The sequence below is a fragment of the Brienomyrus brachyistius genome, chromosome 25, assembly GCF_023856365.1.
Source record: "Brienomyrus brachyistius isolate T26 chromosome 25, BBRACH_0.4, whole genome shotgun sequence".
NCBI lineage: Eukaryota > Metazoa > Chordata > Actinopteri > Osteoglossiformes > Mormyridae > Brienomyrus > Brienomyrus brachyistius.
Window position 1 is genome coordinate 3,043,985 of NC_064557.1, and position 15,614 is coordinate 3,059,598.

A 15,614-nucleotide genomic window follows, 5' to 3' on the forward strand; every position below is an offset into this window, starting at 1 on the left:
TCGATGTCCTCAAAGTCACGTGACAGCCCCTCCTCCCCCCAAACTAGGCTTTAATCTGCTCCTTTAATCTGCCATCAAACAAAAACATGTTTCACGCACAAAAACAGGGGTAACTACATCTTTTAACATATTAATATTATTAAATAGATATAAATCACTAATCGTAAAGTAAATGAACTTTTTTACCTCTGTTCAATATTTTATATTTTTTCTTATAATATGTAATATAGATGCACTATTTTTTGTTTGCGAGTTAATCCCTCTTCTGGAGACCTGCTCTGTTCTAGAACAGAACTATCAGCTAAACTTGTCATTGATACTTTGGCAAGTTAAGGTAATTGTCAGGTTTCAACGAGGGTCGATTAACACTTTAGTGTATTATCGGTTTTCTGCAGTGATTGACGTTAATCTCTGAAATCTACTCATAGAATTTGCAAAAAAAAAAAATGGAGGTATCGAAATACTCACAATTACCTGAGCAATATTTCACTTAAAACAAGATGGCTTTTCATTTATTTATTTTTTTCGTGCAGCTCAGAAATCACGGAAAAACTGTTTACCTTACTGGATGACATTAACGACAAAATTATTCCAGAGGGAAATGGCCAAAGGTTTGGGAGAGGGAACAAGGCCATTCATATACAACAATTCACTGCATCGCTTAACATGAAGATGGGTGGAACCGCTTCAAAGGAAGCATGCCTTGCACTTAACGAAAGAGGCTTACGATTAACGAAAGCAACATACTCATAGGGAACCGTTAAAACCAAACCAAGGCTGAGGGGTTTAAGCATAATCCAAAGACCTGCCCTCCGTGGGGGCCTTTCGTAACTTCATCTCATAGTCCACAAAAATTCGGAAATGGTGGGAGGAAAAAAAAACAATAGCAACAAACAAAAAAAAGGCAAAATGCTGCTTTGACATAAGAAAAAAGCTGCGATTAGTCGAATCAAAACACCAGCGTCAATTACAAAATGGCCGACATGCAAATCCTTTTGGCGAAGAAACGTCAGTCGATCAGCGCCACTTACAACCACTTGCGAACCCTCTGCTGAAAAATAAAATTCAAGTGCATTAGAAGACAAAACGAAATCGAAAATGGGCCGCCGGTGGCGGGGAGACGTGATAGATGCAGCTGTTAAGGGCTGCGAGAGAGACACCCCCCTGAAATCCACCAGTGGGATCAGTAGTATGGGTGTCAGGGAAGCCAAGAAAAACACGTAGCACATCATCTCCACCCTCCGCCTGGAGTCACGTCACACTGACAAAACTGAGGACAAAAAAAGAGATGCGGCAGGCCCTAATCAGACCTTTTGCTTCCCCAAGCCCTGAAGAATTAAAAAAAATAAAAAAGTCAAAAAGCAAAATCCCGTTTAATTCAAGAAGAAAAAAGAAAAAGACAGAGGTGACAAGAAAAAAAAAAGCACCGTCGGAACTTTATCAAAAAAGTGGTTGTTTGGGGCTTTTTTTTTCGTTTAAGAAAGTAGAGGAACAGACGAAAGAGCAAAAGCTTGCTAAAATGGACGTTTGAAAAACAAAAACAAACAATAAAAGACGAAATAAGACAGAAGCAGCAGACGAAAGGCAGTGTTTACCCCAACATGCCTGCATGAATTCACACCATCTGGGGTCTTTAGTGCTGAACAAGAGCAGCTATGGGGAAAAACGTTCGGCTGTTTTAGTTGGACAAAAAAAAAAAAAGGAGGAACACGTGAAATCGGACTGTGGCCAATTTAAAAAGGAAAACAAGAAATATATATATTTAAAAAAAAAACGAAAAAGATATGCATCGTCGTTTCACGGTAAGCATAAGCAAAGTATATAGAACGAGTACCTTGGAACGGAAAATGGGCGGGAAATAAAGCTAAGCACATACAATGGACGTTTGATGGGGGGGGGGGGGGGGGTCGGACGGATGGGGTTTAGGGGGGAGCAATGGATTTGGGAGGGTGGCGGGGGGGGGGGGGGGGGGGGACTTGACTACATGGACAAAGGTGCAGAAGATGGGAGGACACCGAGAATGAATAATTTCATTCTGTGAACATTAGTTCAGCACTCTTACCTCTTATTGGCGTACCACCTGGGTGGATAATATGAATGCAAATAAGATTAGAAAGAAGAGGCATTAGTACGAGAAGAAGGGAGCCGGGGCTTTGGAAGAAGAATCAAATTAGATTTAACAGAGTAAGTCAAATAAGCTACTCAGAAGGAAGAGAGACAGAGAGACCTGGCTTCACTCTATTGGCACAACAAGGTTATCAGAGATAGTAGTAGGAGGTCAGAGAGCAAGATGTACACTGCTGTCCCACAAGGAAGGACATTTTGGTAGAGGCATGACCTCTGAGGAGTCGTTTACTAGGGAGCAACGGCAAGGATCTGAGAGGAGAAGGGGGAGGTGCTGTCCGGAAGCCTCCGACCCGACAGCCGTTACCGTAAAAACCATAAGATAGGGGCTCGTCACTTTTACAGCATCCTGGTGAACAGCTGCTGACGAACACTGATAGTGGGATATTCACCAGGGAGGTGGGTGAGCGAGTGGGTGAGTGAGGTGGGTACCATACAGGTGGAGGCAGACAGGGGGGGTGTTACCGTATAGACTGGAATAAGGCGTCTGTTTTTTGGATTGCAGTGGCATTTGAGTGTCTATTACCTGGCACAAAAAGTGTGTGGGGGGGGGGGGTAGGTGGGTCGTGTGCCTCTGGGGCTATCAGGTGACGCCACTATCTGTTAGTAAAATACATGCCATGCATTTTAATAATAAGTTTGAACATGAAAATTAGTGGGGGTGAGGTGTGCTTCAGAACTAAGCACTTACCAAAGGACTCTGGAGAATTAAATACGGAGAGAAGAAAAACAGCATAAGAATATCATTATATTCTTGAGTAATCTGGTACATAGCTTGCAGAGTTAATGCTTATTATAGTCTATTTCACACGCTGATAAAAATGTCTTACTCTTACACGAAAAAAAAAAAAAAAGATCTAATTACACAGTTCTGCTGACAACAATGAAAAGGCAGGTTAACAAGACGAATTAACATCACAGGACAAGGGCTGAGGATTCTGGGAGCAGACAGACGATCAGACGGCTCCGGCTGTATTATGACTGCGACCGGAGGCAGTCTCAGCGGACATAAGAGCCAGCGGGGATGCCACAGTGCTTATTCTTAGAAGTTCTCTCTGAATACTTAGTTATCTAAAGCAGTATTTCCCGATCCGGTCCTCGGAGACCCATAGACAATCCACATTTTTGCTCCCTCCCAGCTCACTAACGGGAGCTGGGAGGGAGAAAAAATGTGGCCTGCCTGGCAGGGAACTCGGAGGGAGCAAAAACATGGACTGGCAGCGGGTCCCCGAGGACCGGATTGGGAAACATTAATCTAAAGAACTATTACTATAGAGCAGGAGTTGAAGGGTCGGGAGGAAGGATACTTGGGCACATGATATGCAGAGAGAGTCAGAGGCTGGAATTTAGACCAAAAACAGGGGGCCGTAGATCCAAAGGAGGACCGGGGATAGCTACTCAGCGACCTCACACACTACTGTGGCTACTTTGTTTGGGGAGGGGGGGGGGGGATGTTCCGCTCGAAAAAAAAACAGGACCATGGTTTTCGAATCGCGTTAGTCAAGACGAATTCTCGTTAGTTTCATTTGAGGGGAGAAACAAAACAAAGTATAATGTATTAGTGTGAGGGGAACGTTAGGGTCCACAGTTTTTAGTTAAAATGCTGGAAAACTGCCATGGGTTCTGTGTTCCATTAGACGATTAGTCTGTTTTCATGGGATGGCTAAAAACAGAAGATACAGCATTGAGGTACTGAAATGAGGCCCAATGTGTGCATTTTATATATATTTTTTTTATAAAAAAAAGGTTAATAACGTAACGTAAATAAATTAAAGGGGCGGAAAATGGATCCATTGTAAATTATCTAAAGGAAATCAAAGCAACTAATAGAAAATACAGTCACAGCAGTGAGCAATGTGGAACATAACGGGGGACAGAACAGCAGACGACAGTCAACGGGACGTGACGGAACGAGAGACGAGGAAGACAGAGATCGACTAAGAGGCAGGAAATTACATCATCAGCTAGGGATCAAAAAGGCCAGGGAAAGAGGACAAGAGTAAGCCAATGGGAACGGAGGAGCGAGGAAGGGGCCCTCGGCCTGAGCGGGGGCAGCGGGGGCACCCTACCTGAGCGCAGCTGCTTGATGCGACCGTTGTTGTTGCTGGTGTTGACAGGAAGGAAGTCCTTGAACCAGGAGATCTCAGGGTCGGGGTTGCCGCTGGCGGCGCACAGCATGGTGGCCGTGCGCGTCCGCTCCACCACCTTCAGCTGGGGGCCCATGTCTATGATGGGGAAACCCGGAGGGAGCTGGTCCTCTGAAATATAGGAGACCAGGCAAAGATCACGGACCACCCACACGCCCCCTGCTGGCTGCTGGCCAAAAGTGTCTGGGGCATGTAACCGACTTCAACCCCAACAAAGACTGTAACACATGTCAAATTAATGCTGAGAAATATTGTTAATTTACTGTAAATATACACAATGCATTCTTTTTAGCAACTTCCAGATATACAACCAAAATAAAGTCCGTTTGTCAATTTATTGTTTTGGAGGACAGGACACCTAGACAGGATGCCAGTCCTCACACAATCACGCAACACTGGAAAAGAAGAGACGCAAGTTCAATCGAACCCACAACCCTGGTGGCATCAGACTACATTGCTGAGCACTGCACCACATCCCATAATAAATGGCTTTATGAGAGAGTATACCAGCAAAAACAGGTAAAAAAAAAATCTGGGTGATATACAAAAACTATAAAACTAAACTTTTCACCCATGGAAATTCACAGAAGCTATGTACAGCTTATAAATTAGGCAATATATTTTCCTTTTGCCACATGTTTTTGAAGGATTTCTGCTTTAATTAGCCTGTCTGCAGTGAAACATTAATTTGCTTGATCACCCATTTTATATTTTCATCGCCGACTCAAAACCCGCGTGGGAAGCTTTAGTTCTGGGCATGAGCACTCATTGTAGTCCGACCGGTGATGTAAAATGGTCACCCGGGCCGCGAGCAGCGTTCCGGTGTGAGTTCCCACTCAGGGTGAGTCATCACGGGCAAGGAAAGCGTGATATAACAAACAGCCACAACAGCGAGAGCCCCTGTACTCCAATCATGATGCGAACCACTTAGACCGGCCTCTTGCATCTCGACAACTCGCCTGCCCACCACTGCCATCAGTCGGCCAGTGTTATTTTCTTTTTTCTTTTTAAAAAAAGTAAACAGATCCAACTTCCGAACTTTGCTTTAGTCCATCACTTATTGTTGAAGTGGCACAATGCAGCCTGACATCTCGAGAACAGTGCGCCGCTTCAGAAATCAGCAAATACAGCTCCGTCCCACCCACGCTCGTCCGATTTCTCCTTTTAGAAGTGTTAAAATTTCCTAAGGCAACCCCTCTTGTGCCCATGCGGTGAGGTCCTGTCGCACTGATGAATGATGAGGCTGATGAATCGCGCCCTTTTTGTGCTTGATGAACCTCTGACACCCAGCAGTTTATGTCTGATGCACCGTCTGCTTCCTTCAGCCCTGAGTGACCGACACAAACCGGCTTCGTCACGTTTACCGGCACTTCAAGTCACTGCTGAACATTTTGCATAAATTAAGGGCTCCAACAAAACAAAAGGACTGTGTTTAAGTGATAGGGATACGTGGAAGATGAGTCCTCAGCTACGATGGACATCAGCTGGAATCCCAGAAAAGGAGAAGGTGGAACGAGGCCAAGGAAGCAACAAAAAAATGGCTTCATTGTCGACCCCAGAAAGGTTCTTGGCAAATTCCTGGCAGAGGTGGAAAGTTCAGGTGCAGAAAGTACAAATCCAGACCACAGTTTTGTTCCAACCAACCAGCTGAGTTCTCTGTGACTGTGACTCTTCATGGTCAACTGGTTGGCTGAAACAAAACTTAATAAAATTTTACTTTTTGGACCTGAATTCTCCACCTCTGATTCCTGGCTCATTGTGTCTCTCTACTAGTTCAAGATTTATGGAAGACGGATTGACAGAAAGGGTTGCTAATCATGTGACATCCACCCAGCCAACCGAGATGGACAGCTCCTTAAAAATCCCGTCTCGCAATTTCTTTCAGGGCTCTCGTAATTCCGCGCTAAATTAGTATTTGGAAATTTGCACCCAGCTCTCAGGAGTATAGTATTTTAATCACGGTGATTGTTCACGGAAGGTCGGCATTCCCTTTTTTTATGACTTTTCTTGGACATAAGGAGTGCGTGAGAGGAACCGCAGCATCAAGGACCTTCAATCCCTTTTCCACGTTACGCATTTTGTCACGCAGCGCTGACAGCATAATAATTTAAAAAGCAAAGATGCATCACTCCGTCGCAATATGGAATTGCGCAGCTTCATATTAGTCTAACGAGCCTAAATGTCAACCACGATATTAGTCAAGGCAATCAAACGGCATTCACATGGCATTTTTAATTCTGATGAGAAGTTCATTACTGTTGTTTTGAACAGGCCACGTTGGTTTCTTCAGCATGATTAATCAAAGATAAAATGTAACAAAAAAATAAATAAAAAATGAAATCCTAAACCGTGAATCAAGCCTGCCGAGCAGTTTATGGCTGAAAGCAGAATGCTGAGAGCATTTGTGACTCGCTTTGGATGTAGGACTACCCTAATAAAAGTGAGCATTTCACACATCAGTGTAAACTCCGCCTCCCTATGCAGGTGACGGCGCGGTGAACCCGCATGAACTTAGCAGCACATGGCTTCTCTCAGCTGCTGTTTTCTGCAGATTATGCAAGCAACGTTGCCGGCCACATAGGCCGCTAACATCTTGAGTCGCAATCAATCAAAAAAGGCACAGATGCAACCGAGAACCTGGAAAGATAGACTTTGGGAAAAAAAAAGGAAACAGAAACAGCTGTCTGACAAACTTTAGGGGAGTCTGAAACATGTCTTTGCAGTTACAAACAGTGAGTCAGTTAATGAAATACATATTTTATGAGTTACCTGTTACAGAGTTTAACAGTCTATACCCAATTTATATCTAGCATGTGCGGTATGATACATGAAACATATTTATATCTTCCAGCTGCTACTACAGCAACTCTTATCCAATGGAGAGTCACCGTGAGCCTGAAATCTATCCCATAATGCACAGGGAATGAGGCAGGATGTACCATAGATAGACTGCCTGTCAAGCACATATATTTGACAACCATAGATGTAAAATTGCTGGAATAACAGCAAGGGTACCACAGCTACCTAATACCATTTTCCATGTAGTTATATGATCATTTTTGTCATTGAAGATAAATGATCACTGATTGATGATTATTATAGGGGTACAATGATCACTGAGGCTGTAAAAAATGTCGACGTATAGCTACCATTAAAACACCCGAGAATTCAACATGGCTGTGAAGATGGAAAAAGAAATCAATTGAGAAGGTTGGCAGTGTACTGTAAAAGCATCTGATCCGTGGCAGCTTGAAGGTCAGGCCCGCAAAAGAGAGTCGGCTGAAACCCACAAGGGTCGAAAGGAGCCTTCTTTGACGTGACAGCTATCGGTTGCCCGAGAAGCAGTTTGAACAGCACAGCAGATCGCTCAGAGGCCGGCCTCTTGACCTCCTAGCCGCGGTGTTAAATAAACACACAAGGCAGAATTGGGCCACGGACACGTGGCTTTGCTATATGCACATCGAGCACATTCTCACTCCCTTCACAACGCCAAGGCTCACAGTAAAACATGATTGATACCGACCGGAATGCTCGTCATGCTACTGGTATCCCACAATGCCGGCATTCCTCTCAGTCGAGGTACCGCAGACCAAACACGGAGACAATAAACGGGGACAAATCTATGGATCAGTGGAGGACAAGCCCTCAGGTACGACGAGCGTCAGCTGGAATCCCAAAAAAAAAAAAAAAAGGTAGAGACGGAAAGCGACTGAGAAAACGGCAAAACAATGGCTTCATTGTTGATCCCGGGTCTGGTACCCGGTGATTCCCGGGAGCAGAGATGGAGCAAGAACGTGGACTATCTGTGGGTTCCTGAGGATCGGGATGGGAAACACTGAAGCACTAAGAGAGATACCTGTACAGGGGGTCATGTACGCTTACTTTAATTGTACAGTGTCATTTTCAACGCTTGGAAAAACCCACCCACTGCTAATCAGTGTCTTTAATTATATTTTTCTAATCATTATGCATCATGTTCAGAGCTGGGCCTGCCATCTGCCCTTAGGGTGTCCTTCTACATCCCTCTGCTGTCCGGCCATAAAAACTAATGAAGGAGTCAAGGCTGGGGGAACACCATCGCGGCAAGGAATCTCACTGGAGCGGAGAGGCCTGGACGGCTCTCACATGACCTCAAAGTGTGGGGGGAGGGGCTCACTTTAGCTAGCAGTGAGGAAGGCGTAAGAGAGCTGTCGTTATCACTCTTAATGCTATTCAGCAGCAGGTTCCATACCAAATTTATAGCTAGCCTATAAAGGGTCCGGAATTGTAATAAGTACGAAAAATGAATAAATTTAATTTAAACTGTAACAATACATGGTTGTAGCCGAATAATTATATGGGCGGTAAAATGAAGACTAAATCCTGGCTGCTTCTCGATGTACTTGTCGGTCTGTCTTCTTCCTGAAGGTTGTTGTATGCATCTTTATTTTACGCTAAATACTACATTCCGCGCAGGTGCTATGCCAACCATGTAGATGCAGTTTTTTTGAAACCCGTTACATAAATTATACTTGTTGAAAATGTATGAGAATTCTGGGTGATACGTGACTTTTTGCCTCCCGGGGAGGAAATCAGAAGCTTGGCGTCGCTTTGCAATGCAAAATCGGCACGTCTAATCAAGCGTGCTGATAGCGGCGTTCAGACGGAGAAGCAAACCATTTGCACGTCAGCCGACCTCCTCGGCGAGCGATTTACGACCTGAGCCGGCCATGCTCGTAAATGGAAAATTAGAAAATAATGACACCGTCAATGTCCGAAATCGGCAAGCTGTTTGTTTACGCGGAGGAGCTGGGACTAAAATGCCGTAATTGAAATACACACTGTGCTTTGTGTGTTAGAGAAGAAGGCATTAAGTGTTATCAGATAAGACCGTCTAGACAAGGAGATGAGGGCGAAGGAGCAGGTGCAACACATCTGTGACGATCAGAAATCCATCCAACCATCCAGTGGTGGATCCTGGCAAGGGCAAGATGAGTAGTTGTCCATGATAGCATCCTCTCTATGAGGGCACCAACTTGGCAAACGAGGAGGGGAGAGGGGGTTGCCTAGGGAACCACATGGGCTTAGACCAGCATTCCATCTATCTACAGCCACTTAACCAGTACAGAGTCACTGTAAGCCTGGACTCCTAGAAAGCACAGGAGAGTAGGCTGGGAATGTCCTGGAACACACACGCTTGCTTTCTCTCTCTCTCTCTCTCTCTCTCTCTCTCTCTCTCTCTCTCATTGGCATACCTATCTAAACGTTGGGCTTTAATATGAAAAACCCTAATCCCTATCAAGACACCCTTAACCCCCACCCAGCCCTAACCTTAACCATAAGCAACCAAAATACAAGACTTTTGGCACTTTTACTTTTCTGATTGCATTCACAGATTTTTATAATATTAAGGTTATCCTAATGGGGACCTGAAGACGTGTCCCCAAAAGTAAGGACGTTTATTTCCGGTTTTACTGCACTTTGGGGACATTTTACCCCCTAAATGTGCCGTATGCAAACCCCCCCCCCATAGATCACATTTGCGTTGGTTTGGACTGCGGGTCCAGTATGACATGCTTTCATGGGGCCCAAAATCTCTAGCGCTGCCCCTGCACACATTATCACATCACCAAGGAAACACTGAGACCCCGACTGCCTTAAACTAGTGTTTCTCAATCTGGTCCCAGTTCCCTAAGGAGCTCGGAGGGAGCAGAAACATGGACCGGCTGTAAGTCCCTGAGGACCGGATTGGGAAACACTGGCATAAACATGGCATGTTATAGGAGACTGGCGTATAGACAAGAAAGCTGCGGAAACACAGGGCAAACACGCAAACCTGCAGCGATGGAGGTGACAGGACACTAAAGCACCTCCCGGACTTACCGTACCACCGAAACAGACGCCTCGCAACCTGACGAAAAACTGCCATAAGGATTCACCCAGTGAGTGCATGTTTTAAATTTATCATTGAAATGCAGACCTGTTTCCTAGACCCACTCATAACACGCATGGCAGCGTGGATAAATCAGTGCAGCTCCACAGGCATAATTGACAGGGAAGTAGAAATCATTGTAGGAAATCTATCTAGTCCAGTAAAGGCTTTTTGCCGTCAGCTGCCAGTTAATAAGTCATTATGTTTGCCAAGTTAGAAAACGAGTTCATTTAATAACTGCCAAATCCAGGACAGTTACACCAGACTGAGGTGTTGCTAATTGCAGAGCACACCGGCAAAATGTTATTAAAACTGCTTATCGTCATAATGTTAGCAAGCTAAACACAGACTGGTGAAGAGCAGGAGCTGCTTTGCCAGATATAATTTTAACTGGCCAGCTAACTGACCGAATTTTTAATAGTCCATATATTCCGTAAATGACTTCTCTATAACTCTTACTATGAGTGAATTTCCTAGATTTATTATACATGCATCTATTGTATTTGCAAACACATCACGTTCCTTCTTCATGAGGGTCAGATTTAATACAATATCTTTCAACAAACAAATGTGCATGAATACAGTTCGCCAGTGCGGAATTTAATGACGAAACCTAATTCACTATGCAAATCAACATAAATATTGCAGTAAAGAGAAAGAAAGAAACATAATTACTACTGCAGTACTGTAGTGTTCTATTATGAAGAAGGATATTATGAAACAAAACAATACAAATATTCCAGTGAATGATAGGAAACTGATTGTATTAATGCATGTCTATTTGTGTTTTTACCAAATCTGGAATAGTGTACACACACACACACACACACACACACATTATAGCTGTGTTAAAGGTCAGCGTTATATTTCACAGATTTCAGTTATGACAATAAAGTTTCATTATAATGATTTTATGTATCATGTGACAAACACTGTCACTGTCTCCTTAACCAGAGAGATAAAAACTCTGATTTTCCTTACAGATTCTTATCTATAAAAGTCAAACAGTGACAGAGATGGCGAGCATATGAATTATTACCCACACAAAGAAACAAAACAACATCCACCCATCTATCTTCCGCAAATCCACTATTAACTAAACGTCCGCTTTCCTGGACTGCTCCAGAACGTTCCCAGCAACTGCAGAGCTCAGTGAGATCATGCCAGTCCACTGCTAGCCGGAAAGGTTAACATTCATTCAAGATGTTTTGTGACACGACAGGCTAGAGAAAGTGAGTGCATGCAGTATGTACGGAATCAGCAGAGATTAGCAGTATGGATATTTTCACACGCATGTCTTTCCACAACTAACTTCTTTATAAGTATTTCTAATGCTCCATGTTAGTTTTTTGTCTGTCTGCAGAAACAGACACATGGAGTCCTCACTTTTGTCAAGCAGAAGGTAATCATTTATGCCGTTTTAATTTTTTAAATTCCATATTCATGCAATTTGGAGTCCACCGACAACACTGCGACTGCAAATCATTTAATTTAGCTCAGCGAACGCCTGCACGCCAGGATGAAAGAGCTAAAATTCCAATTCGAAAGTCTAATTACTCTTTATTGTTTTCGTACTGGGGGGGGGGGGATACAGATTGGCTGAGGGAGCACAAGCGAGGGCGCTAGAGCGAGCGGGCGAGAGAAAGATGGGGGGGGGGGGGGTGGGGGGAGTGTCCAGAAAAGGAGGATGAAATGGCAGGAGAAAGCCGTCGGTGTGTGAAAATGGGGCTGGGGGCCTGGAATAAATCATTCGATAAATCATTGTTCAGATGCAGATGACACCCCAACTCGGACTAATGCCTGCCAAAGGAGGTAATTTACAGAAGACCGATGCTTGAGCGCGCTCATAATCTGGCTTTTCTGCTGGGGATCAGGCCACCGTTAGCACTCGTCGGGGAGGGTGGGGGGAGTGCTTCTCGGGACCAGACTCATGGGTCCATGTTCTGGGACGCCCGGTTCTACAGAGCCACGCCACATCCTTCCCAGAACTGGGCTCAGGGGACGTTCTAGGATATTTTTTTATGGGCCACAGTCCATCCAAAAGGGCTGACACTATCATTAGCCAATGATATATTTTGAATTGGTGAGTGACAGGGCAGGCGGCACTCTTAGGACCAATCCTCTTGAAGCCCCGCCCCTGTAAACACCATGAGAGGCCAACATTATCCATCCATCCATCCATTTTCCAAACCGCTTATCCTACTGGGTCGCGGGTGGTCCGGAGCCTATCCCGGAAGCAATGGGCACGAGGCAGGGAACAACCCAGGATGGGGGGCCAGCCCATCGCAGGGCACACTCACACACCATCCACTCACACATGCACACCTACGGGCAATTTAGCAACTCCAATTAGCCTCAGCATGTTTTTGGACTGTGGGGGGAAACCGGAGTACCCGGAGGAAACCCCACGACGACATGGGGAGAACATGCAAACTCCACACACATGTGACCCAGGCAGAGATTCGAACCCGGGTCCCAGAGGTGTGAGGCAACAGTGCTAACCACTGCACCACCATGCCGCCCCGCCAACATTATCATTAGCCAATAATATATTTTGAATCGGTGAGTGAAGGGGGCGGAGACATTCCGGGGTCCAATCAGCTTTCAGCTAGGGCCGACACCCCTGTAAACACCCTTGGCTGGAGTAGCTCCCTCAAACAGTACCTACAGACATCATACACGTCAATGTCGCATTGGACTTGTCAGTAAGCATAAATTCCACTCCTATCTTGTGACGGGGTTTTCACCAGCAGGAGAAAACACCACAAACAGAAGATGCCGGACTTTTGTGCCGCTGACGCATGGTTTTGCGAAAGAAATGGTTAAACTAAACAACAGGAAATAACATTTAACTTAGTCCATAATACACTCTATACACCCATCCATTTTCCAAACCGCTTATCCTTCTGGGTCGCAGGGGTCCAGAGCTTATCCCTTTTTTTATTTTATTATAAAAAATATTAGTACATTCATTTGTAACAGAAGTACTATTTACTGTCTACATTAGATCGTCGATATGAAAACCTTAATTTTTAATTTGACCGAGTATTCTGTATCACAAATACATGTCTGACGTTCGTAACGAACCAACCCGCCGTAAAACCGGCTGAAAATACTAATACTATTTATGGTGATTTTAATTGTGGACAAACTTTGGTTCAATAGACAGACATGCATTAAGCAGGAGTGGCTGCCCCGTGCCAGGGCACTGTGTGCTTTTACGCACCACACCGATAATCAGCGGCGACCAAGGCGGTATCCACGTGTATATCGTCTATGCGCAGTGCCTGAGCTGGCCTGACACGGGCTCAATCTTAAGAAAAACAATGGGTCTGGCTCAAGGCGGTGGGGCGGGGCTTATTAACTTAAAATGAAATCGCTGGGCACCAATATCGATTTCCACTTGGTGAAATCATTACTTCTGGCAGCGATGCTGATTTAGAGCTGCGTCAGGAGCTGGGAAACCCTACGGCTGGGGAACCTGGCCCAGGTCCATCTGATGTATTCATCTATAATTTCCCAGGAAATTTAAAAGCAAACTCATAATTATGCTTTTGTTTCATCCCTATCAGCATTTTTCTGCCACACATAAGCCCCAGCTAACAATGAAGGCAGCCAATCTCTTGCCAATTCCGCGATTTAGTTTAAAAAAATAAATAAAAAAATCTCCTCCTTTTGTCTTCCTGCTTATTTTTTATTTCCTTTGTCTTCCCTTGCTTCTTATAATGCAGATGTCATTCTCTCTCAGGTTGGAAGACGTGTTTGGCACATTCAATATACAGGACTTTGTAATCAGTGAACTTCAGGATTACCTGTGACTGACAGTCAAGGGAAAAAAAAAATCATTCAAAAAAAGTGTCAGTCTTCATCGTTGTGGAAAAACGAGAGTTCCCGGTGGTACTTTTACAGTTTAGCACATCTTAAAATGAAGGAGAAATTTGTAAATGCAGAGTTAAATCTCTATGCACTGTTTCATTGAGCTGTCAATAACATCCGAGTTATCGGGCCAAGCAACATAATCTTGAAATTATGCTATTTTGGCTAAATGTCTAGATGACAATTTCAGATCAGGTGTATCTATGGGCAGCCCACCCCAAGCCAGGTTTTATATACAAATATATAAATATATGTGGAATCTGAAAACTACAGTATAATACCAACATATTACAGGGATATGGTAGATAATTCACCATTCGTTATTATTTGATTTTGTGACAGTATTAGATATATACGAACTCAGAACTCACAATTATAATCTAGGTTTAGAAGAATTAAAGAGATTATGTAGCGTTAATGAGCAACTCAATTATCATTCCGTCAATTAATCAACAAGACTAAGCACACATGATGACGAGGTGAATGAAAAATGAGAAAGTCCTGGGATACCAACAGAGTATAAAATAAACTCATTAAAACGAAAGGGTCCAAACATTATGCAAAGTTTAATAACTGTGTCGACGGCTTGTATCTTTAGAAATTTCTCTGGAGATCTTCATCTTAAAGAGATATTGATTGTTAGGAGGGAACATATTGAAAACTCTATCTGCCTGCCAAGGTTTTAGCTGAGAAGAGAATAAACTCGGAGAGATATTAAAGTATGAATAACACAAGAAGCTTCAGAATGATTCAAATAGCACTTCAATAATATGAACGGTTAAATCACACTTAGATGACTTTATGAATAATTAACTAAATGCAATATTCTTATTAAAATCGCATATACTCTCATACAGTGTTTCCCGACCCAATCCTGGGGGACCCTAAGACAGTCCACGTTTTACCGAAAGCTGGAGGGGGGGTTATGGACCAGGTTGGCAAACGTTGCTCTAATATAAGATTCGTTCCAAGATGAACAAAAGTATTGCTGGTGAATGTGAATGGATGAACTAGGAGGAAAGCCAGTCTGGAGAAGACCTGGAATGCTTGTATTTCATAATTAACAAGGGCATGGAGAGAAATAAGACAGAACCAAGATGCGTGGCATTTTAATCAATGTGTTTAACCGACCTAGAGAAGAAACAGCTAAGATAATAGAAGAAAAATGCTACTTATCTTTGCACCCGTCTCTTTTTACAGAGTTGGGCATATCTATTACAGTACACAGTTCTGGAATGACTTGCGTATGGCCACCCATGTATAGTCAAGGAGTCGAATTTCCAAAAAAATGCTGCTCTGAATAGGTAGAACTCTACAACAAAGACAGGAAGAGGGAACCTTAGAGCTCCTGAAATTCCTGTTAGACGGACGTTTTTGTCCCTCGGGAAATAGTGGGTTGGTAAGTAAGGGGTCGGACAAATCAATCAGTGACTGACACAGTCGAAGGTGGGAGTAGATGAACTGGACCTGCCCTGAACCAACTGGAGTTAATTACAGCGTCCCAGGTGGCTGAAGATAAGTCCTTAAATCTGAGCCACTGATACAAGGCAGCAGAT

General features: G+C 43.9%; 1 protein-coding gene across 19 annotated transcripts in view; it reads right to left on the reverse strand.

The window, feature by feature from the left end:
• The window catches only part of LOC125720343 (receptor-type tyrosine-protein phosphatase delta-like), a 274,785-nt gene that overhangs the window by 48,057 nt on the left and 211,114 nt on the right, over positions 1-15,614 (reverse strand). For 10 of the 19 annotated variants that reach the window (XM_048995623.1, XM_048995619.1, XM_048995620.1 and 7 more), the window contains 3 exons: positions 4,194-4,382; positions 2,816-2,824; positions 2,063-2,080 (listed from right to left, as the gene is read on the reverse strand). In XM_048995623.1, coding sequence (XP_048851580.1) covers positions 2,063-2,080; positions 2,816-2,824; positions 4,194-4,382 — 216 coding nt within the window. The remainder of the gene's footprint in view (positions 1-2,062; positions 2,081-2,815; positions 2,825-4,193; positions 4,383-15,614) is intronic. The other 9 variants (XM_048995625.1, XM_048995633.1, XM_048995637.1 and 6 more) reach the window with 2 other exon arrangements.